Raw genomic sequence first — 26,025 nt, 5'->3', positions numbered from 1 at the left:
CTTTCGTTTTTCTTGTGGAGGGGGAGGGGCCCACTAATCTGCGCCTGAGGGGGGGGGGGGTAATTTTGTCATTCCGAAAGGGTTTGGATTTATGGCACTAACTTCAAAAAGGGGAGGAGGGGGAAGCGACACATTTGGGGCAACCTTCAAAACGCTCTCAAAAGGCACTCAAAAAGTTGAAGATAAACTCAATTTCGGTTTCATTATGTAGGCCTATCACCTTTTTCCGGGGCAATGGGGAAACCAATTCCCCCTCCATCCATCAAAATGAACCAATTTACCCAGCCAATCCGATGCCCCCAAAAGAAATCAATAGCTCTCCCCCTCAATTGTCAAAAAAAATCTTTGTGCCATGCACCAATGAGCGTGCGAAAATGTTAAATTTTTACAGTTACCAGTCTAATTTAATAGGACCTACACTATTCATTCATTCATTTCTTTCATTTATTTATTTTTATGTTCCCCAAAAATAATTATCGCTATCTTGGATCAGAATTATAGCGATTTGATAGCTCTCCGGATCCCCGCGCCCCGGGAATGCCGGGATCGCGATCGGGTCCTCTCACTAAATCTAGGCCCTGGTAAAATTAATGTAATCAAGTATTAAATCTCGAGTGGTGCTCGAGTGCGCCTTTGTTGATAAATCAGCTTTGCATATAACTGTTTACAGCTAACCCCTATCAAATAGTGATCGAGTCCTTAGAAATAGCGCCATCTGTTGTTGGAAGAGTGTAAAATATCTGAGAAAATCATTTTACATCAAAATAGAAAATTTCGCCATATTGAATGTCTGGGAAAACAAGGTGAGAATCGCTCAAAAGCGATAAAAATCCAGCATCATCCTTCGTTATTAGAAGGGCTGGACATCATGGAATCAAGCTACGGTATACAGACCCACAATAGGTATCTTGTGGAATGGGATAGTGTGGGAGATCCCGATGAAATTTTGTCTTCAATAGAGGCTCAAGCGAAGGAGAAAAAACCACAGAAGGGAAGCAAGAAGTCAAAGAAACAGCAGGAAGTTGTGAAGAAAGAACCCGAGCCAGAACCTAAACCTAGGAAAGAAGGTGAATATTATGCTCATATTTATTATCTCTTATATCTATTGGTTCGATACAGCTATTTAAAACTCTCTTACTCATCTCGGAATCATGCAAAACATCTCTTGAAATGCGACCATGTTTTGGCAGAATTGAAGGTTGCCATATTTAAATTCACGCGTGATTGACTACACGTGGTGAATGTGTATTGTGTACAAAACTCCTTTTAACATGGTCAGTCACAGATGTACTTGTAATTCATAAAGAATATGCTAATATACTACTTTATTCATGTAAAGAAGGTATTAAACATGTCATGCACTCTACGGGGGGCACGTAACACGTTTTTGATTGTCCTGCACTGATGCAGCAAGTTCATGCATGCATACATGGATACTAAAAATATTTTCATGAGTCATGACATCCACATTTCCACCCCCATGTGCATTATGATCTTGATCAGTTGATGATGATCATCATGATGTCCATGATACTTCATGCATGGCATGAGGATGGAACAGCTGATCAATCATCAAGGTCCTTGATTGAGGGCGAGATGGCCGAGTGGTTAACATGGTTAAGGTGTTGCGCTGCCGGCCGGGAGATACGATCGACGAGGGTTCGAGCCTTGGCCTGGGCTTGCTTTAGGCATGTTAGGTGAAAATTCTCTTCCCTCCCAAAAAGTTCCTATATGGTCGGGAATCCTTCAATAAAGTTCAGTAATTTAATTTCAGAATTTAATTGAAGAATTTTCTCTCGCCCCCATACACTGCTTAGCACGTGCAGATGTAGTGTACATGTGCTTCGTCCGTGATTTGGAAGTCACGTAAAGCCGTTGGTCCTGTGTTCAGGAGGATTCATCCATGTGCACGTTAAAGTGTCAGAGGTATTCGAAAAGAGAAGGGGGACCATCCCCGGTTCTGATATCTGCACTCAATCCAAGGTTTCAGGGTAAGTTGGCGAGAGTACGACTGGTTACAGTTTAAGCTGCCGACTCAATGAAATGAAATGAAAGGTCATGACACTCTGACCTCTGTTCGGACGACATCACATTAATCATATTTGATATTATTATGTCATGTATGTTTGATACATGTTTTAAAGAATTCCATTTTCCAAATACATGAAATATATTATGTCACCTTCCTTTAATTAAGGGGGTACTACACCCCTGCCCAATTTTGTGCCTGTTTTTGCTTTATCAAAAATTATAGCGCATTGGTGACAAATAAGATATGCATATTATAGGGGCAAGGACTACAACTACTGCACTGGAAATTTTATTTCAGCACAGACAACAGTTGTCATGGTTGTGGAGTTACAGTCAAAAATGTATGTAGATATATTTTATAAGTTCATGACACAGTGATGAACATATTATGTACGTATGTATGTACTTTATAAATTTGCAAGAAAAAAAAGAAGAGGGGTACTGATGAAAATCAGGGTATTATTCCTTCTTAAGGGGGTACTACACCCCTGCCCAATTTTGTGCCTATTTTTGCATTTTTCTCAAAAATTATAGCGCATTGGTGACAAGTAAGGTATCGTTATTATAGGGGCAAGGACTACAACTACTGCACTGGAAATTTTATTTCAGCACAGATAACAGTTGTGGAGTTACAGTCAAAAATGAGGGAAAACCAATATTTGATCAATAAATCAATAACTACATGCCTTGAGTTGCTGAATGTTTAGTGCAGTAGTTGTAGTCTTTGCCCCTATAATATACATATCTTACCTGTCACCAATGTGCTATAATTTGTGAGAAAATGCAAAAATAGGCACAAATTTGGCCAGGGGTGTAGTACCCCCTTAAAGCAATGATTTAAAAAAAAATAAGTGTAAAAATGATGCACCAAATAGCTTCAATTGGACCTTCATTTTGCAAAATTGTTCCAATTCTGAGGGGGGAACACCCCCCCTCATACACCCCTTGGCTCTGCATAGTGGACAGTGCCCATTTTCGCTTCTGCTTTTGACATTTGCCAAATTTATGTTTAACGCAATTTATAGGCCTACAATATAACGGGAAAATTGTCCACGAAAGGCTTCATGGAGCCCCGGCATGGAAAATTGTCGGCTTTGCTTTTTCCTGAAGACTAAAATTTTACACAAGTTATAAAAATAGTGCCAAAATGGGCCACCAAATCGCTTCAATTAGGTCTTCATTTTGCAAAAGTTTCTTACTTCTGAAGGGGCCACAGACACCCCCCTGCGTCGCGCAAGCGAAACGCGATGACCGCTCCGAGGCCATTTATTACATTTTAGGGTTCAATTTCCGCCCCCTCACCTTCAAAAACCTTCCGCGGGCCCTGCTTGGTACCCGGGATTCGAACCCGGGACCCCTCACATGCCACGCACACGATCACCAACCTACTGAGGTTAGGCTGCCCCGGGCAGCAATTCCCCTGGGTATATGACTTTGGCTGATTGCGTCATCAAGTCACATGGAATGCATGCATGCAGAGTGGTTTTAATAGTGAGCTTAAATAGTGAGACTTAGTTGGGTTAGGTTAAGGGGGTACTACATCCCTGGCCAATTTTGTGCCTATTTTTGCATTTTTCTCAAAAATTATAGCGCATTGGTGACAATTAAGATATGTATATTATAGGGGCAAGGACTACAACTACTGCACTGAAAATTCAGCACCTCAAGGCAAGTAGTTATTGATTTATTGATCAAATGTTGGTTTTCCCTCATTTTTGACTGTAACTCCACAACTGTTGTCTGTGCTGAAATAAAATTGCCAGTGCAGCAGTTGTAGTCATTGCCCCTATAATATACATATCTTATTTGTCATCAATGCTCTATAATTTTTGAGAAAAATGCAAAAATAGGCACAAAATTGGGTAGGGGTGTAGTACCCCCTTAAAGGAGGCCTAAATCTAGGAAAAACATGTTAATTAACCCTAACCCTACCCTACCTGTGTTTTTTTTTTTGCTATCGGAAGGGAAAGAAGAAACGAAAAAGGAGAGAAGGTGAAGGAAGAAGTCACTTGGTACCCCTGGGATTCGAACCCCGGACCCTTTTTGGACATAAAACAGCCATTTAAGAAAACAACAACTCCAATTTTTATGCAACTTTCAAAAATGGAATTCTAGACATTACATGCAAACCAACACCAACTTAACAGAATCGGACATAAAATAATGATTGTTGAGGAATGTTGATGAAAATATTGATTTACAGACCCCCCTGTCAGTGTTTGATTTACCAGAAAAACTTGCATTTGTGCAAGTACATGTAATGTAGAAATCTACCTTGCACACAATTTAACCATATAAAATAAAAAGTTTGTGCCGTGAAATTAATCATATTTTTTACAGATGAAAAGTAAAATTGGTGTCATTTAAGTAAGGATATAAATTTATCAGACACTTGGGTATAAGCCCACCCCATAGATATAGATTTCACTTCAAAAATGGGGGTGGGCTTATAACCGGGGAGGGGCTAGTACTTCAATTTAAAAATAAGAACAATCATCCCCATTTGCGTATGCCTGATGTACCAATATTTTCTATCATCTGTGTCAATTTAAAAAAAAAAATTATGAGTATGGAATGTTAATGATCAACTGATATCTTTTTTTTATGCTTTTAAAAGTGTTGATTTGATTTAAGAACTTAGCCAAAATTACAACTGGGCTTATACTCCAGTGCACCCTTGTTCCCAGAATGTTTTGAAAAATAGGGGGTGGGCTTATAGCCGAAGGTGGGCTTATACCCGAGTGGTTACGGTACTTCTTAGATTTAGAGGCACATTGTATGTTTCTGATTCCAACTGCGTAATTTACGACTAAAATTCTACATGCACTTGTGCACAGGGCTGGAAAAATGAAAATTTCCCTGCAAGATGATCAAAATTTCCCTTTTATAAAAGACAAATTTCCATCCAAATTCTTATGTATTTCTTTGTTTAAGGACCTAGGACAGCGTTCAAGCTTTGACTTGCATTTGGTGGCCAGAAGAATGGTGGAACTTATAGTTACTACACCCTGGCCAATTTTGTGCCTATTTTTGCATGTTTCTCAAACATTATAGCACATTGGGGACAAGTAAGATATGTATATTATAGGGGCAAGGACTACAACTACTGCACTGAAAATTCAGCAACTCAAGGCAAGTAGTTATTGATTTACTGATCAAATATTGGTTTTCCCTCATTTTTGACTGTAACTCCACAACTGTTGTCTGTGCTGAAATAAAATTTTCAGTGCAATAGTTGTAGTACTTGCCCCTATAATATACATGTTACTTGTCACCAATGTGCTATACTTTTTGAGCAAAATGCAAAAATAGGCACAAAATTGGGCAGGGGTGTAGTACCCCCTTTTAGTGAAAGATATCCTACTTAAATAAAGGAACATTTTCTAGGGTGAAATTTTGTGTAGAAATTGAATCTGACATAAAAAATGCATAACCATCAACTTGAAAAATTTCCCCATAGCACTGTACAGGCATATTTCTGCCCTAAGTCCTCAAATTTGAGTGAAAATTGGTGCAAAAAAATAAGTCCTTCAAAATGGGGATACTCAGGGCTAAACAAAACACATGTTGCTCTAGAGGGAAGCATTGGTAAGGGCAACATGACTTTTGTTTAGCCTCAAACCTCCCAGTTTTGAAGGACTTATTTTGTGTGTGCAAAATCCTTGACTTTTTTCACACCCTCAAAATCCTTAGGGTGGGGGTAGCATTTTACAAGTTATTTTCTTTTTCTGTAGATCTAGCTTACTGGTTTGATATCACCATTTAGCTATTGAAAATTGAAATACTGAGCAAAAAACACTTAAAGCATCCCTATATAGCTCATACCATTGTGGAGATATGGCCTTTTCAAATGGATCCCATTCAATGCTTTTAATATCACAATTGTACCCTTGTTAAACCATCGAGATATCATAGAAGGAGAATCCACGAACCCAGTTCCCTGTGTACTATGATGGTTATGAGTCGATACTGAGCAATCAGGTATGAATGACGCACTATTGATTTGCTAAGCTTCTTATCTATTGAGCATGGCCGGTTATGAACCACCGTTATCGCGACTTCTAAGCAGAATGACACCATTTTACCCACAAAGCATTGTGGCGTGACCATAAACAAAGGAAAACAATTTACTTCCGGTAATTTTATAACACCAATATTTCTTATGGCCAAGCTTGGCGGATCGTAGAAACAATTGCCAGTCTTGGAAAACCTTTCCAAATCATTTCCACTGGTTTAAAAGTCACGCAGACACCCGCCAGTATTACTAATCACGATCAGAAAAAATACATAAATTCACCATAACTTTGGAAGGAAAAGAGGGAATTCGATCAGGTTTTCACTAGTAAATCAACTTGAACTCGGAAACACAATGAGATGACGCAATCGAAAATCATGTGACCGATGCAAAAGGGCACTAATACCATCCATTTCCGGTACGGGTCACCTAGGGGGGTCGGTTTAAATTACATTTTAAAATAGATGATCGATATAGTTGGGCCAGAGCCAAAAATGGTCATCACTCAACCTAAAATTTAGAAATTGTCACAGGAGTGAATTTCTCCTCTGGTTTAATAGACTACTAACCAAAGATTATGAATTGGCAAAAAAAAAGTAAAATTTGCCCGTCAATTTCGGACTGCAAGTAATTAAATACACATGTAGCGCCCTCTCGGTGTGGCGGGACGGAATTGTTAAATTTGATGTTACTACATATTTAAAAAAGATAGGATATTTTTGTTTATGGTATTATAAAGGTCTTCTGTATAGACAATTTCAGCACTAAAAAAAATGTCAGTGGACTTTGCAAAAATAAAGAAATAAATTAAAATATGTGTAAAATTCCGTCCGCCACATTTTGAGGTGATTTTTTACGTTCGGAAGGACGGAAAAAAAAAATTTAGTCAAAACTTTCCAAAATATCAACTATTATGGTAATAAACATTCCTGAGTACCCAAAATTGAATTCATCAACTTTGCTAGACTCAGAGCCATTTTAACTTCTTCTTTTTCAGGCCTTTTGTGGTAGGATGCCAGCAATAAGGCTACTTTCAGGGTCTGTGGTGTAAAACATGGCCCTGCCACATTTTGAGATAATTTTTTTAAGTTCAGGAAGTGATGAAAATTTTCTTTCTCAGTTTATATTTTGCAATAATTTTTCATTGGAAGTGAAAGAAAAGACAATTTTGTCAGTTTAAAAGTGAATTAATTGCTTTTTTCTTGATTTTGACATGGTGGACAAAATTCCGTCCCGCCACATTCCGTCCCGCCACAATGACATGATTTTTAAAAATTAATGAGCGTACTATAAAGAGGGGGGTGAATTTTATAATTCCTTCCATAACAAAAGAAGGATAGTTGAAGTTAATACCAATGTTAGAAACAAATGTTTTATCCCAGTACTTTTGATAAAAATTCAACAAATGTACTGTGTTCACAAATACATGAAGTTTATCATTCCGTCCCGCCACATCAATGAATTTGTGTTACCGTGGCAACATGTTGATTCTTTGGACTATTTTTCTTGCGTGTAAATGTAGTCTGTAACTTATTTGTTTATATTAAGAACATGAAGAATCCATAAAATAAACAGTCACAGAGCTACAATTTAAAAGGTCTATCAAAATTCCGTCCCGCCACAAACGGGAATTTTGGCTCTGGCCCAGTTGCATAACGATCATAAACATCAAAGGCTGTGTTTGAGGGAATGTACTGATTAAATCCATTCAAGTGATGACTCGCGTTGAATAGCGTAATCGGCTTAACCCTATTGAGTGGATTAGGATTTTTCTGTGGAATCTCCTTCCATTAGTAGCTTGATGGTTAAACAATTAGCAATTTAGCATAGAAAATTAGGCACTATTTGATAGTTTCATACACTCACAGGAAATCTGCAAGTCAAAATTTTTGTCACCCCTAAATGGCCATTTTCAGCCAAAATCGGACAAAACAAAAGATTGTTTCTCGAAATCTATAAAAAAAATAAGGAGTTTTAAGTGCCAAAATCTGAAACTAGATGATATTTTACCCTTGGAAACATAACATTAAAGAATTTTGTTTCTTTTCACCCCTAAATATTTTGTTTACACATTTGGCCACCAAACGTAAGTCAAAGCTTGAACGCTGTCCTAGAAGCTTCCCACATTTTTTCCAGGCTTGTGCAGGTACATTTGAAGAGTTACCTGCACAGAATCAAAGTCATCTGCATGTGCAGGTCCCGGGGTGCAGGTGCTAAATCAAACATTGGGTTACCCCCCTTAAAATACATCCAAAATAGTACTGATTATTGATTAATTATCCTGTTTCAGAGCTAAGGGCTACAACTTTTAGGTTTGTCTGGATGTGAAGGTTGGAGGATTTGGCCCCCTCCCCCCAAAAAATGCCAAGGAATGTTTCATCCCATTTCAAACTTGTACCCAGTTTTTGACAAAGGCTTTTCAACAACAAAAAGGAATGCCTTTAACTAGGGGTAGGTTAAACAGCCTTTAAAAAAGGGTGATGTTTCAAATTTCTTAGGGAACCAGCTTACCGGTGTCCGGTGTTGGGGTTAGTTAACATGTATTTTCCTAGATTGAGGCCTATGCTAACAAGAGTTACGATTTGCGAATGACAAGTTACATATTTTTTTATTTTCAGAAATCAAATCAGATAGGCCCGAGGGCAACAGGCAGGGCAACAGAGGTGGCCGTGGTGGCAACAGAGGTGGCCGCTCAGACAACCGCCGATCAGAAGGTAGACAAAACCGAGACCGAGACGGTCCTCGTGACCGTGACGGCGGTAGGGACAACCGCGGTGAGAGGCGAAACCAAGACGGTGGTTTCTTCCATGAGAACAGAGAAAACCAGGCACCGTCAAACGAATTTAGGAGCGATAGGGGCGGTGACAGGCCGTCATTCCGAGATCAAGGAGATAGGCCGCCAAGAAGTGGTGGATTTGGTAGCGGTGGCGGATTTGGCAGCGGCGGCGGATTTGGTAGCGGCGGTACATTTGGTAGCGGCGGCGGCGGATTTGGTAGTGGCGGCGAATTTGGTGGAGAGCGTGGCGCCAGAAGAGGCAGAGGGCGTGGTAGGGGACAAGGCGGGATCCGAGGAGGACGAGATTTCCGTGGCAAGAGAGAGTTTGACCGACACAGTGGAAGCGATAAGAGGCAAGTGGATTTTAATTGCGCTTTCCTGATCACTCCCCACCCTCTTGAAATGTAACTGATGAGAAAAAAATATTGGGATTTATTTGTGATTGTGTACATGTGCTGAATAACAAGCATCTGGTAATACTAGAGGTAGGCATGTGCCCTCAGGGCAATTAAAAATTACAGGCTCAAGTTCATGTACAAGTAGGCATGCATTACCCTAGTGTCCTGTGCATGTACTGTAATAACTCTCCATTGCATTGGGAGATTGGTAACTAGTTTACTCCCGAGGTCAAAAACAAAAGGTTTCAAACATTTTGCAAAAAAACTGCTGTTTTTTCTCTTAAAAAAGAAAAACAAGTCAAGTGCTATGTGTACACAGGAATTTTATTTTATAATTTAAAAAGTCTGTACTAAAAAAGGCCTAGCGCATAGGATGGCTTTCATAGTTGGGCGTGGGTTAGAGAGAAAACCCTTTTTTTGACTTTGGCCTGCCTAAGATTATTTTATAATGTTGAACACAGTATACTTGTCCTCCAGTTCTAGATTCATTTTTGAAATCTTGTTTCATGCTGTAGAAGTCCTGCAAAGACAATCTGGAACTGGAAGAGCAATATAAGTGATGCATCTGCATCTCAAATGAATGATGCAGAGAGCCACCCATATAATCATCTAATCAAGTAATCATTCACTGTATGACCTTTCTTGTCAATCATATAGCTCCTACATATGGCATAGACAAACTTGAGGTCTGCCTTCTGATGACCTGGCTGGCTGACTAGGCTGAATATGGGTTTCTATTTAGGTCATTAGGAGCACAGCATTTGGAAATGATACATTAAGTGATGCCGATATAAATGATCATAAACATGGGCTCTCGGATGTTTTAGAAAATGATGTGTAGCACATGTCCACATGATGGAAATGCATACATTGTATACAAATTATTGTTCCAGGCACATTTGATATTTTTGGTATTAAAATTAATGTTATTAATGCTGCTATTTGTTAGACTGATATTAGTTTAATGTATGTATGCGATTAAAAGTGCCAATCTCTACAAAATTTAAAAAAAGTTCCCAGCATGTGCTCACATCTCGCAGTTAAAAAAAAAAAAGGACTCTTGCAATTCACAATGATTTTAATTTAATAGATTGGTAAGATTTGCAGGGTCAGAATTTTGTTTCACAGTGCGGGAATCTGTCAATCTTGATTCTTGCAGAATAATTTTGCGGGAATCATTTTGATTCTTGCAAATCAACTTCTGTGTAAACTACAAAAGTTTGCGAGAATCAACTTTGATTCATGAATGCAAATCTGTTTGCGACCATCTTTGCCAGAATCGATTCTCAGATTCTCGCCGAAATTCTGACCCTGGTTTGTTTGACAGACTCCCTCCCAGCAGTCCAATTTTTACATACCCAAACTTGCAAGTTGTACCTCACAATTTGCGTCGGTCAAGTCAGCTACACTTTTACCGAATTGGTATGTACTGTGGCTTCCCATCCTCCGTGGGACGTCCACAGTCGTATCAGTGCAACCACAGTGACAGACTGCTACAGTCGTCTAATGTGTTTTTACTGTTTTCAGCAGCTCATTCAAGGCACAAGACAAACGAGAAGGTGGTGGATCACACAACTGGGGCAACCTTAAAGACGAGGCCAAGTAAGTTTTAACAAAACGTAAACGGTTGAAGTGGTTGCAGTTGTTATTTTCACTCATTTTGGGAAAGCGAAAGAAAAATGTTGTATTTCCTGGAGAAAGTTCGTCGACGGCAAACATCCGACTGCGGAAGCGGAAGGTCTATGAAAATGTTCATGGCTACAGAATAAATATCCAGTAAAAGCGGCCATTGTGGAATGTGTACCTGTGGCGTACATGTAGCGTCACTAAGCGTACACCTTTTTGTACAGTGTGTGGTGCACAACCGTGTATTGATGGCGACAACTCTCTAGGTTTCCTAGTCAGAAGGCTCCTTAGTCCGAAGATTCGCCAGTCCGAACACGTAATTAACCATTCGTCAGTCAGAATATCGGGTTCTCTAGTCCCGAGGGTTCGCTAGTCCGAAAGATAAATAGGGTTCTCTAGTCTGAATATAGAATAAGGCTCGCTAACCCTAACCATAAAGCCTAATCCTAACACTAACTATTATTCTATATTCGGACTAGAGAACCTTCAGATTAGCGAACTAGAACTTAATTTGGTTTTCGGACTAGCGACCCTTCCGACTAGAGTGAACTTAGTCACGGTATTGTTGGTGCGGCAGCTTCTTGCTGTACCGAGTATTCCACAATGGCCACAATTTACTTGAAAGATCTGTAGCAATGATAAAGGTGGGTGGTCGGCTTGTGCTTTGTTACTTACATGGAGGTCAATCACCTGTCCGGTCTCCTCTCCATTACATTTATTGGGCCATTCCAGTTGAGATCCATATACCATCTATATGAGACCTGTCCTTTCACACAGTGTGGATTTCTAATGGGATTACCTTACGGGGGTACTACACCCTGTGGTAAATGTGTGACTAATTTTGCATTTTTCTCAAAAAATAATAACACACTGGTAACAAAAGTTTTGTATATTATTGGGGCAAGGAATCCAATTACTACACTGAAATGTCAGTGACTCAAGACAAGCGGTTCAGTATATATGATAGGAAACGAGGTACATCCTAGCGGTACCTTATTTCTTATCATAAATAACAAACCACTTGTCTTGAGTCACTGAAATTCCAGTGTAGTAACTGGATTCCTTGCCCCTATAATATATACATAAATTTTGTTACCACTGTGTTATTAGTTTTTGAGAAAAATGCAAAAAATAGACACTAATTTATCGAGGGGTGTAGTACCCCCTTAATTGGTGACGCCATTTGATACATTCACCCCTTGTATGTGAGATTAAGGATGTCACACATCTTCTACGGGGCTAACTGGGGTGTATGGATTTCCAATAGAATAGCCCATTTCAACGAGTGTTTTAAACTAATAACATTTTAAGTTAGATTTTAGTGAGTGATTATTTCAGACTTACTTTCGTTCTATTTTACTAATTCTTGAATGAGTTTCTGTTGAAGTGATATACTCATTTTGTTCTGGTTACGATTTGGCATAAAACTAAAATGAACACGCCAAGTTGCAATATTTTGATTTTGTGTGAAATCACATTGCAGCGCAGTATTGCGGGTTGCTCGTAGGACGATAGCAGCCGTTTTCGATGTAACGGGTTAAGGAAAAACATACTAGAATTGCTTCATAAACATTTCAAATGATTATTTCTCATCAACAGTTTTGAAATTAACCTTACACATAAGTATCCAAGATGGCCGCCATGGGCTTGTGTGAGATTGCATTATTGCATTCTTAACTTGCACGCAGAAAGTGTTAAGGGCATCAGGGCATCGAGGGTCTTAGGCAGGATTTGAAGGTTTGGGTGTGTAAATTCAAAAAACTGGGTGTGTAAATTTAAGATTTGTGTTCAAAGTATAGGCCATGTGGAAGCCCATGATTCAAACCCAATACAGCATTGGATTTTTCAAGATTCAACTTTGATTCTAACACAAACCTGGGCATTGTGTGTGACTGCTCTTTCCTGACAATAGTCCAAATTGATACATAAATTTACTTTCTGCAAAGGCTGATGTTGCGGAATCGACCAGTTTGGAAATTAACGGAAAAGTTCAATTTCTTTGGTGTGCAGATTGACTCTGACTCAACCAAAAATTGTGTGTGGATATTGCGATTGCAAAGAGCGGAATCTCCCCAGGCCTAGGCGCATCGCTTCTTCGACCAAAAAAGGGTAATGCAACTGAGCTACACATGCTAAACTGTACATATTGGTTATGATTTGTTTCAGGGACCTAGACACATCCAATAATAGCGAGGAGTTAGAAGCTACCCAATGGAATCCTGAGAAAACCGAACAAGACGCCCGACAACAAAACTGAATCCAAGTAAGTCTTGATGCAATGTGAAAATGTCATTGGGCAAGAAAAACCTATGTGTTTGTGGCACCTGAACATGTTTAAAACAAAACTGCCAACCAGTTACATGGAGGTTTTGATTTAAGCATGTTCAGGGGCCAATGACAGGTTTTTCCTGCCCAGCGACGCAATGTTGTGTAGGCAAATTAGAAACTTTAACTTTGGTACTTTCTTGTGTTAATTTTTGTGCACTTAAAGTGTGTTACTTGTTATAAAAGTTGCAAGTTTTCGCTTCCTTACATACTAGTAGTATCACTTTTTTATAAGGTTGTAGGGTTTTGGAATGAGAGAAAGGTAAAAATGGAGACCAAGAATTTCCAATTTTGGCACCAATAACACATTATATGGGGCTTCATCATTAGGCAGGAAAAAAACCTATGAACTTATGGCCATTTATTTTGTGTGTCTAGGTGCATGTACAAAAGTTCAAAATTGCAAATTTAAAGATAAGTGAAATGGTTTAAAATCAATAAATTGCACAAAATAAAATGTGCATGCCAAAATTTCCACTTTCACAAATGTATGGCATAGGATAGGTCTTGGTACTGGTCAAATGGTGTTATTTTTAGCAGGTCCTACTTATAAACCGAAGTGTACTGAACTACTGAACATTGTAACAAACTACAACACTAGGGTCCTAAAAGACAAGTTCATTAACCCCAATAGGCTTACACACTCAAAGAATGACCTTTGTATACATTGTGTACACAAACTCATAGCTTTTAGATAATGGTAAATTTTTGAGTTATCACAGTTCAGTGGACGATACTGAATTCTGGCATTTGGGATGAGATTACTACAACTCAATAGTGGGATTGAGTGACCTTGACACACAAAGAGTACTCGAACTGTTCTTGTTTGTTGACACCAAAATGACCAGACTAACAATGCAAACCCAAAGTATGACTTGGAATATGATTTTGGTCACGTGCCGTCGCGCAAATCCTACTGCTGCTCGTGTCCTACCGAGCCGTGGTGACAGGACAGGATCGCGATCTCCTGTTCTGAAAATATGTGTTCAAATAATAGGTTAATTTGGACAACAATGCAGTCTTAACAAAAAAGTTTCTCAGTTGTCAACTCAGTATGTCAGTCTACCTATGTTTATACCTTACAGGCTTCAGTGCTCAAAACTTTATTTACTTTCAGCCTGTTTTTGGTACTTTTTGCCCTATTTCACATGCATTTTTGTTTTTTTAGGAAAGTGCAATCATTCCTGATCTCTGTCAAAGCAATTTGTTGCCAAGTTACATGGCTGAGGTGGGGGGGGGGGGTCCACTTGTCAACCCCCCAGGATTCCACATTTTTCCAGGCATGGGGACCTATGAAACTGGTCATGTATGGCAAGGTTCCTGATCGTATTGTATCCTAATATTCTTACTCTGTTATGTCACAACAGAGACAATGCAACTGACGAGGTCATCAAGGAAGATGGAGAACCCGGTGAAGGCGAAGAAGGCGTCGAGAAGGAAGACGAAGCACCGGAGATGACCCTAGACGAGTACAAAGAGATGATGGCCAAGGAACGTTACCGTAAAGAATTCAAGACGCGGCGCGCTGGTGAAGGCGAGGACCAGTCACAATGGACGGAAACTAAAGTGCTCAAGAAGAAAGAACAAATGGCTGCTGATGCTGAAAAGGTATGACCCACAGCCAGGTTGAGCATTTATGATACAGAGTTTGATTAGCACTATTCACCAACCGTGGCAACTTTATTTCATTTTAAGGCACCATTAATAGTTAAAAACTTGTTGGTGCCAATCCAATAGGGGGATTTCCCACAACATGTATGACCTGCTACCACAAAAATCCGCCGTAAATGTAGTCGCCTTACTTTACTCATTTCGTTGAGTTGGTAGTTTCAAGATATTCGGTCTAAGTTGATGTTCTTTGTTTGACATCCTTTGTGAATGGGAACACAATGGGCCATTCACTAAGGATAATACTACTGGCTTGTACAGGTGCGCAGCAAACAAATAACATCATCTTAGACCGAATATCTTGAAACTACCAACTCAACGAAATGAGTGTAAAGTCGCGGCGACTTGTGGCGGATTACGTGGTCGCAGGTCACAAATAGTAATGCTATTTTGAGAATATGAACTTTTGTGCAACAGATCAATTGCTTTCTTTACAAGAAAGTTGTGTATAACAATTTTGCACAACATTTGAGTTTGGCATGAGTTGTTCATCCCCAGGTCTATCTGAAGTGTCCTTAAAGGGCAGGTCTATAGTGAAAACAACATATCATTGGCAAGCTAATATTATGAGGACAATGAAAATGACTCCTTTTTTGAGAAAATAAGACGTTTAAAATTAATATTTCTCAAAAACTAACTTAAGCGGTGAGTTCGTTCGAACGAGACAGATTTGGCCTAGAAAATCGGTGACGTCATGAAATGAGATGTGCCCGCGTTGAGAAAAGGGACTATAAACGCTCGCAATGGACAGAACCTATGCTGTTGCTGTTCACAGCAAAAAATTCCAAATTTAAGTATTACAAATTTCATGGTTTTTAAACATATGGATAAAACCAGCCGCTTCTTTTTTATATATTAGACAATTGTGATATTACAATTCATATGTATATCAATATCATGAGAAATATTAGGCCTAAAAAATAAATACATAATTTGAGCTTAGAATTTCATCTGACGCTAGCATATAAACCGTGTTAGTCCATAAACTCATGCATCTGATTTCCCTGTATATTGCAATGCTATAGTTTCAGTTGGATGAAATATTACAAAGCAAACGCATAGTAACAATTACTGTGTGGGCTTTGTTCCCGAAAGAGAACAATAGCCCGAAAGAGAACAATAGCGTGCATATTTTTATGCAGCATTGTTATGGTAAGTGATAGTACAACTCATTGTTGCTAATGTCAAACTTGTCAAAGTGATTGTGATTGTATGATGAGAGCACGATAAAGTGCCCGCTTCATTTACCTACGTCATCAGTCAAGCGGGGGAGAACACGACGCTTCAAAGGGGGAAGAACACGTCGAGGCTGAACTTTACCCACACAATTTCTCCTTTTTCAGGAGAAATACGCACACAAAAATTGCAACAAGTGTCAACTTGTAATGTAATAGGCCATGCGTTTTGAGTTGGGCCAGTAAATAGGTGGAGATGTTACATGCGCGCGGCATTTTAGGGTTCATCTTGTTAATTTTCTCAGTTAATATGTAGCCTATGTAGTTAAATTTGGTGTCAAATTAAAGCTTGTGATGAGACCAATACAGTAAACCTTAAAAAAGTTGTAAAAAGTTATTAACATTTGAATAATTTGCATATAATTAGCATAATGTGCGGGGTGGAGGAGGATCAGGAGGAGGAGGATCAGGAGGAGCAAATTTAATAAAAGTGACCCCCAGGGGTTATATGATGCAAGAGGTCCATTTCTTTTTTCACATTTTTACAATTCACTTTAAACTGCATACTATAACACCATACAATCATATTCCAGGTAATTTAATTTGCTTTGAGAAGCAATTTTGCATATTTTATTTTCCATTCGGGTTACATTGAAGTCAATGGGAAAATATGCCTTGAAAGAAGCTGGCGCAAAATCATTTTAATTTTATTGAACCCTATGATGTTATATCTATTTAAAGCTCTGACTGAGAGGAATTCAAATATGGAACTTTTAAATATGTGGGGTAAAGCTAACTTTTTTTTTTAATTTGTCAAATTTTACATTTTTTCCCTAAAATATTTGGTATTTGCAGCCAGAAAATGTATACTTTTATATATGTTGGGTATCATTTGTGAAAGATATTCACATCTAAACGCAAAAACATGCAATTTTCATCTCGCGAAAACATGTAACGCATTACCGGCCCAACTCAAAACGCATGGCCAATAATTATTCTCTTTGAATAGAGATAAACTTGTTTTTGCTATAAACCTGCCCTTTAAACATATTCATATCCATTTTCTTTAAAAACTTTCAAAAATTGTGATGTTTCCATTCAAAAAATTACACGCCTGCCGTATTGGTTGTAGAAGTCATTGAATGTTCTTTTTCCCTTTACCAACAGCATGCTATTGAACACCAGGCCAAGGACCGACACACCAAACAGACTTTGGAAATTAACATTAACTTCTACCCGGATCAGAATCGTGGGCGGCGGCGGCAGAGGTGGTCGTGGAGGACGCCGTGGCGGTGGACGAGGAGGTCGTGGCGGACCCGGTGGCGGTAGCGATCGTGGTGATCGTGACCGAGATCGTGGGGGTGGTCGTGGCGGTGATCGCGATCGTGGCGGTGATCGCGATCGTGGCGGTGACCGTGATCGCGGTGGTGACCGTGGTGGTGATCGCGGTGGTGATCGTCGCGAGGGGGGTGGATTTGGAAGTGGGCGTGGATTTGGCGGCGGGCGTGGATTTGGAGGCGGTCGTGGAGGAGGCAGAGGGCGTGGTGGTGGTCGCGGCGGCGCGGCGGCGGCAGAAGAAGAGACGAGGGCCCTGCTCCTATGGTCGACAACGAAGACGAGTTCCCGTCTTTGGGCGCCAATTAAATATGAAAGAGGCCTCCCAAGTAGGTCCCGTGGTTCATGTGAAAACCACCTTCCCTAGTAAAGGGACAATGCTAACTCAATAGCTTTAAACAAAAAAATGAACTATTAAAAAAAAAAAAAAAAAGACAACATCTTGGTCTTGCAAGACTATCTGGCCCAAGAAGCCAGCCGGAGATGGCAACAGAAATATGTTTTTTGAGCCGATGATGCCCACAGTGGTGTTCCTGTAAATTATTCTACCTGCAAACTTTGTGAAAACAAGAAGCATTAGTAACAAAAACAGTTCTGCGATGTGTAAAGAGAGGATTATGTTTGAATGTCGACGGAGGCTTAATTTTGTACGGTGTCTATTCAAATGAGATTTTCTGGAGATTACGAGAATGCTGTATGTGCAACATGAGGGTTAGAATGTTGATGCAACTTGGCAAATCAAATATTATCTTTAGAGATGATTGTGGAAGGATATGTGTGACTTTGATTCTCGTAAATTTTCAGTCTACGCAGGCTATTCCAGTTGAAATCCATACACCCCCTATGGAAGATGTGATCTAAATCTCCCACACAGGGGGTGGCATAGATTTCAAATGGAGTCGCCCATTTAGGTAACCCCATTTGAAATTTGCACTCCCATGTGTGTAAGATAAAGGTTATGTCGTCCAGAGGGGGTGTATAAATTTCAAATGGAATGTCCCAATCTACAAGAATCAAAAACCATTCTTGCACTTTGTGCCGAAATTCTAGCCCTTAATTTTTTTTTTAGTATAAATTTATAAGTTGCCAAGTCCTGCTATTTTGGGTGATACCCACAGAGGTTAAGACTTAAGAGTCTAATCTCTACTAAAGGATCTAAATGAGCTCTTTAGTGATAGGGTACCTCAACTTACAATGCAAACAAATCTCTGTCCTCTGGTGCAGTGCAAAAAAGGCAAAATTTTGAAAGATGGGGCTTCAAGTAACTATTGGACAGTTGTGGAATTCATTTTGGATCCCGTCATTTCTAGTTTTGTGTTCACCTGAGGGCAGATGCAAGCGGTGCATATTTTAGAAAAATATTGCATAGCAATTTCAGGATATATCTTGTACCTCAAAATTGCATAGCATGTTGTATAAAATATGGTAGTGTTTTAATGCTATGTAAATACCAGCTGAAATATGCCCTGCAGTGATGTGATACAATTTACATAAGTCTTGTATGTTGAGTTGCCACAATAGCAGGAATTGGATTTTGGAAATAATGGGCTGTTACAGTTGAAATCCATACCATCACCCCTATGGAAGGCATGGCCTTAATCTTCAACACAGTGAGTGTGAATTTCAAAATGGGATTACCAAAATGGGTGACTCCCAATTGAAATCTACACCCTGTGTATGGGAGATTAAGGATATGTCTTCCATAGGGGGGTATATGGATTTCAACCGGAATAGACCAATATTGCACTTGCATCCTTCTTGTAATCAGCGGACAACAAACAAGTAATCAGCGGAGTGCTCAGCTACATTAGCCGATATAAGATTGGAATGAGCCGGAATTTTGTAAATCTGCAGTATTAATTGACCAAATGTCTTGTCAGAAAGGCCAAAAATATAGAATATTGTGTTGCTCTCTCTCAACATGACAGCAACAAAAAAAGGAGAGCCTGAAAAGCACCCAAATTTTCACTTTGGGTGGGGTCTTTTTTTGGAGACTGTTGAACAATGCACCCAAAATGAAGCTATTTTTGTCATTTTGGTTTGGAATTAAAAGCAAGAAAAGTGTAAGAAAATGTTTTGTTGCCAACTGACCCACCTGTGAAATACAGCGGAGAGGAACACAATATTTATTTTTACCTTATTACAGAGAGATTACTAGGTAGGCCCAGTAAATGCTTTTGTTTGATTTGGGAAACTTCGCACATTTTGTTTCTAAACAAAAGTGCCAATTTTGTATAAGTTATAATAAAATATGTTATTTCAAAAATATCAGCTTCCCTGGCATGGATAGAGGTCGCTTCCATGATAGATTACAAATCAATTGAAATGGGGTATTTCAGTTGAAATCCATACACTCCCTATGGAAGACATGACCGTAATCTATTTCCCACTTACAGGTGTAAATTTCAAATGGAGTCACCCATTCAGGTAACCCCATTTGAAGTTCACACTCCCTGTATGGTAGATTTAAGGTCATGGAATAGTCCAATGGGCCTGTTTAGCTTGTGTTAATTGATCGATTGGGTTTGATAAATGAGCGCACATCTGTGTGTAGCAATTCAGGGCCAAATTGTGCGATTTGTGCCGCACCTGCAGGTAATGGTCACCAGGCCTTGTCTATTAATATGAAGCTACACAATGAATGTATGCTCAGTGGTAGAAAAGACTGGTGCTGTGTGTGATATTCATTCATGTACTATGCACCTTAATAGGAATGCACTGCATTTGGCGAACTCATGCAATCATAAACTCATCACTCATCAGATATATCTTTCTGCAGCTGAGCGCAGTCTTTGGGCCTACATGGATTGTAGAAGCTCCAAACCTAAGGGAGTTGTAATTAATATTGATACCTCAAATTGCACGATGGCTCTCTGTCCACTGGGATAATATTGTTTTGTAACAATCATGTTCAATATGACGGCCTACATGTTTACTGATATTGTAGTAAAGAATAATCTGAATCACATGTAGCTTAATTAAACACGAGCGGAAATTCAATTAAACACCTGTTGCTGGAAATTAGACCTAAAGTGGTTTGTTTGCTATAAAATGTTGGACTTCAAACCTGCTGATCCACTCTTCCTAATCTGTGGGAGGGGGAAGTTGTTCTTTGAACGTTATCATATTATGTGTGATTTTGGATATTTTAATCTCAAAATATCCCATAGCACATATTTTCAATTAAATTTTTGGGAGCGGGACTGATCCAGCATGTTATGGCAAACAAACCTATTTTGGGCCCCGATGTAATAAAATGGTTATTATACTTCATACTTTAACTGCTGTGCATAACACAGCAAGTCGAAAATGATGTACATTCATAATTTATATTCTGAAATAATTGAGCATCATAAGCCACCAATGAATACATTTCTGTATGTCCCTTCCAAATAAACATACAAAATATGTGCAAATGGGACTTGCGTTTCATTCATTTTCAGTTGTTTTCTGTATGATTATGATATAGATCAAAGTGGTAAGATTTCTGTTTTCTTTGAAAAAATCACGGAATTGGGAGAAGAAAATGAAAAATCAAAGACTGCTTTCACCGAAAATACTAGCTATTTTGAATTAACATTCAGCATACTACGTACCCAAGCAAAAACCTCATCTTTTATAGATATCTTCATCAAGTCCCTGATTTACTTGCCTTTAGGCCCATAGTACTTAAAAATCCAATGAAAGTTGGAAACTAGTTTTTGGATCTCCCAATTTTTTTCAGCAACAGCAATTACAGCATGCAAGGTGCCATTACATCTTGGCAGAGTGTTTCTAGAAAGTTGACAAAATTCCCTAGAATTGGTATGTTTTTAGACAACAGAATTGACCATTTAGAAAACAGAAAATTTGCCACTTCAATATAGATAGAGCATGAAGATTGGGCACCAAAACATTGGGTAGCCATAAGGGGGATGCATCTTGTGTACAAGCTTAGCTTTTTTATATGAATTATGAGGCCCATGATAGAGGTACTGTATAAGTGGTAATTTTCGCGTACAGTTATTTTCGCGATTTGCAGTGAGAGACACGTTTTCGCGAAAGTTATTTTTGCGATTGCCCAGTCCTTCCCTATACTTATAATACATTATTGCATACATTCGCGAGGTGTTATTTTCGCGGTTGGAGCTCTAATCGCGAAATTCGCGAAAATAAAACCCTCGCGAAAATTACCACTTAAATACAGTAGTAGATGTGACATCTCATGTCTGCCATCTTGTGAGTAGACCTTTTTTTTGATGCCTTCAGGGAGAAGTTCAGCATTCGATCCTTCACACGTAACAGCTGCCAACTCCCTCTTTTCGCAGAAGACTCCCTACTTTTAACCATTCAGAACCCTTAATTTTTGGTCATCTCCCTGAAAAGGAAATGGTTTCGTCGATTAAGATGTACACATTTTGACAAATCTCCTGATTGCAACAGGAAATCTCCCTTTTTTCAAGATTCAAATGTTGGCAGCTCTGCACGTAAACACAAAATATGGCGCTAATGCACAACAATTACGCTGCCTATAGTGCCCATTTATAAACACAAAAATAAGATTTGTACCCACAAGATGGTGTAACAAGGTATAACCTCTATTGTAGTATTTGATCTAATCGGCATTCGGGATTGTAATAAGGAAACTCTTTTTAAGATCTCATGGTTACAGTTGATGTCAAGCCACCGGCAAATGGATTGATATCACCAAAACCCAACAAACTATCCTGTAATTTACATTTTGACCCAGTGCCCAGGCATGAGAATTTTCAGTTTAAAAACTGAATTCAGTTTTTTTTATAGTCAAAATTTCCGCAACTTTATTTAATTTCAGCCTGTTTTTGGTACTTTTTGCCCAATTTCATGCGCATTTTCAGTTTTTTTTTAGGAAAGTGCAGTCTCATGCCTGAGTGCCACAAGTGCACTCAATATAATGAGCACTCGGACAGATTTGAATCTGGAAAAACTTCTGTGAGCATACAGGCTAAATTTAAACCCCTTAGTTGATCAAGTTCAAAAGGGAGTCCATCACAAACTCTTGGGGTCCATCCCCAAAGGCAGGCTAGCACAAACTATGCTTTTGCCAGTTATGTCAAATACAAATGTACGGAACAACTTTCACCTCGCATTACCTCGGACCTCATTGTATGAAGTACTGAAATGAGATGGGCTGTCAACAGTTATGAAATGCACTTCCTGGGCTATTCCAGTTGAAATCCAGACATCCTGTATGGAAGACATGACCTTAATCACCCACACAGGGGGTGTAGCTTTAAAATGGAATTGCCAGTTCAGGTAACCCCCATTTCAAATTCACACTCCTTGTGTGGAAGATTAAGGTCTTGTCTTCCATAGGGGGTGTATGGATTTCAACTGAAATCGCTGATTTTAATGAAGTGCTACTCGCGTGGCTCAAATGTAGAAAAGTAATTGTTATTTTTGTACTGTTCGGGAAAAAAAGACAATGCTTCCAGATTGGGTTCAATGTATGTGCGATTTAAAGTTCAATTCACAATAAAATAAGCAATTAACCTTTTCTTAAATTGAAAAATATTTGAAAAAAAAAAAATTCAGAATAACTCGTCTAGTTGGAACAAATGTTATATATCTTCATACTTATTCTATTTTGATATTTGTATTTACAGTGGTAGCTGAAACTAAGTTAACTTGTAAATCAAATGGGGATATAAGTGGTATTAATCCAAACAATTACACTGCCAGTTAACTTTAATGCTCTAGATATTAAAATTTAAGGTCAGTCTCAACAAAAACATGCACCAGGGCAGGGTCAGAAATCCACAGAGAGCTGCGAAAATCCATTTAGATTCTTAAAAATAACTTGCGAGAATCTTCAGATTCTCCTCCATTCACTAAGTATATAAAACAAGAAAGGTTTGTGAGAATCTACTTGAATTCTCTGTGTTTAGGAGAATATTTGCGCAAATGGATTCTCGGATTTGCGTTGGATTTCTAACCCTGCAGGGGCCATCGGAAGTCCTATAAACAAAACCAAATCCCATAGCTCTTTCACAGGGTGTTATATTAGCTAGCCACCTTTCCACCCGTCATTTTGGACAGGCAGTTTGTTCCTGGAAGAGGAAAAATTAATGCCCGTCACTTATGCTAAATTCTAAAAATAATGCTTTATTAAGTTCTGTGAACTCAAACAAGACCAGATATAAAACAAGACTATTGCAATAGCTATTTAAACTGATTGAACACCAGAAGGTGCAGAGGTCTGGCAGGTTGAATGAAATAGAGTGTTCAAAAGTAAATCATTGTGATAAAAACAATGGGAATAAAGTCCAAAATCAGGTGCATCCTTGGTGTTAGCCTAGCATGGAAATCATTGAATGATTATACAGCTTTATTCTGTAAGCTGCTTCATTCCACAATGGAGTCTTTACACTAGTTTAACTCATGATGTCCTTACACCAAGGATGCACCCAAAATCGACCAATGAGCAGACACTCCCTGATTATGTTTTCTACATGTTTGGTTGTACTAATCAAACTTTTTGTTCTCCTTTTTTACTATTGAGTATTTATGTCCATTTATATTATATTCATGAAAATAGAAGAAAATTGTAGTAACTTATAGATTTTGGTTTTTGTTTTGAAAATATTGTCCTGTTTATCTGCAGTAGTGAATGTTTTTTGATTTGAATTAAGGACAAAAATTAGAAAATTTATTTTGAAATTGATAATTATGTGCATTATGTGCAAATGCATGTAATTTTGCATAAATTTTGTTTTTTCAGTTGAATGTGGAACTGAATAATAATATCATTGTATGACTGTGAAGGTCTATCCAATCAGATTATCTTTATATTGAATTATTGTTTGTCAAGTTATCCAAGTACTAAACTATTTTCGACTTATGCATAAAATGAGTTCTGGAAAGATGCTCTAGAAATGAATTGTGTCTCTTACATGTTCTAAACATGATAATTCACCCTTTGCTCGAGTCTGCCATCTTGCAACCAAAACAAGGTTCTCCCTGTGAACGCATGCGCAAAATGTGCATTTTTGGTTACCGCGCTTTTCTAGCAACGTGCCAGAAGGTTTTTGCAACACGTACGCAGTAATTAAAGCATGCATTTGACAGGCGTACGCGTGTACGCATAGCATGCGCTTTGCTGGTAGAACCTCGTTTTGAGATGACTGTGATCAGAGAATAACCAAGTTTCCATGATCTTGCTTGGTTGTTGTTAAAATCTGAATTGTGCTATTCCACTTGAAATCCACACCCCCATGGAAGAATTAACCTTAATCTCCCACATAGGGGTGTAGATTTCAAATGGATTCACCCATTCAGGTATCCCCATTTGAAATTCACACTCCGTGTGTGGAAGTTCAAGGTCATATAGGGTGTATGGATTTCAACTGAAATAGACCATTGTCCCCAGTGAATGAATTTGCATGTGTAAGCTGCAAACAATTTTAACCATTGAACAATTGGAGATTTGATGTTAAAAGACATTTATTCCAAAACAGCAGTCGAGAAAACGTTTTAGTACTGTCATGTTTCAACTTGACCCCCAAAATAATGAGAATAATTATTACATGTCTTCTGTCCACTACAACCTCATATAGAGGTTACATGGCCATTTGTGCTTGGTCGATAATGTACCAATCACTAATGATGTCAAAGGTCATGATTTCTGTGGAATCAAAGGGGATAATTAAAACAATAGGATGGTTTATAAAATCTTCCCCCAAAAGGTGTTTCCATGGCAACATTTCATCTGGAAGGTGTTTCTAATTATCGTACCTTAACCGTGCATAAATTAGTAATTTTTTGTATCATGTCGCCTTTATTTGTTTCTTGTTTTTACAGTTGAGATATGATATCACCAAACTCTATTCACATGAAATGTTTGTCTATAATAATTATGTATAAATAAGGTGCTGAATGTTTTATTATAACACCATCCATTCATAACATCTATCACTGTGGTCGTGTATTGAACCCCCTTTACACCATGGGTGTGTGGATAACGGTTACTTACACACCTTCTAACCATGTGTGTGTAACCTGCTCACATATAGCCTGTTGTGTGACATTAGATAAGTAAGTTGTAGCAGGGATAGTTAAATACAGGATAGCTTTAGTGTGTAAGTGGGTAGATGCCGTGCTCATAGGGTGTGGATGGGCTACCCATCTAATTGGGAGTGTATTTAAATTATTCATTTATCCATCTGTCATCACTTTGGGTTTTAGTGGGTCATCCTCATTGGGTATCATTGGGTGACCCAGTGACCCACCCACCCAAGCCTTATATTAAACAGGTGCCTGGCGATTTTACCCAAAGTTCAAGAATTTTAGAGCAGAGGGACTAGGCTACCTACTACATGTACTAATAGAACTGCGAAATTGTGTGACACTTTTCCATGGGCCATGAATTTTGCCGCTTGGATGTTTCATCAAGATCACACTATGTTCTGTATTGAAGTGTTGTCACACAATTTCGCACTCCACAACCGTCCGAGCATGGGCCTCCCATCCTATCTTTCAGAGTTGGCTACTCCTATGGAGTGTGCAAGTTACACACCCAATGCTGTGGGTGTGTGAGTGATTCCTCCCCTCACACCCATGTGTGTAGAGGTGGGCAGGTTATATATAATGATCATATAAAATAAATTCTGTTGCTTCAAATGACCATAATAATGTTTTGGTCCTTCCACCAAGAAGAAA

General features: G+C 38.8%; 1 protein-coding gene across 1 annotated transcript; it reads left to right on the top strand.

The window, feature by feature from the left end:
- Positions 1–737: 737 nt before the first annotated feature.
- On the top strand, positions 738–26,025 carry LOC140140686 (uncharacterized). The gene is given in 9 exon segments (XM_072162443.1): positions 738–1,067; positions 8,665–9,175; positions 10,748–10,822; positions 13,013–13,102; positions 14,340–14,399; positions 14,539–14,779; positions 17,182–17,261; positions 17,263–17,573; positions 17,576–26,025. Coding segments are annotated over 9 exon segments (1,650 nt in total). The 5' UTR covers positions 738–868; the 3' UTR covers positions 17,659–26,025.

The sequence above is a fragment of the Amphiura filiformis genome, chromosome 19, assembly GCF_039555335.1.
Source record: "Amphiura filiformis chromosome 19, Afil_fr2py, whole genome shotgun sequence".
Classification (NCBI taxonomy): domain Eukaryota; kingdom Metazoa; phylum Echinodermata; class Ophiuroidea; order Amphilepidida; family Amphiuridae; genus Amphiura; species Amphiura filiformis.
The sequence above is the reverse complement of the archived record's forward strand: the minus strand, read 5'-3'. Positions and strand labels throughout refer to the sequence as shown.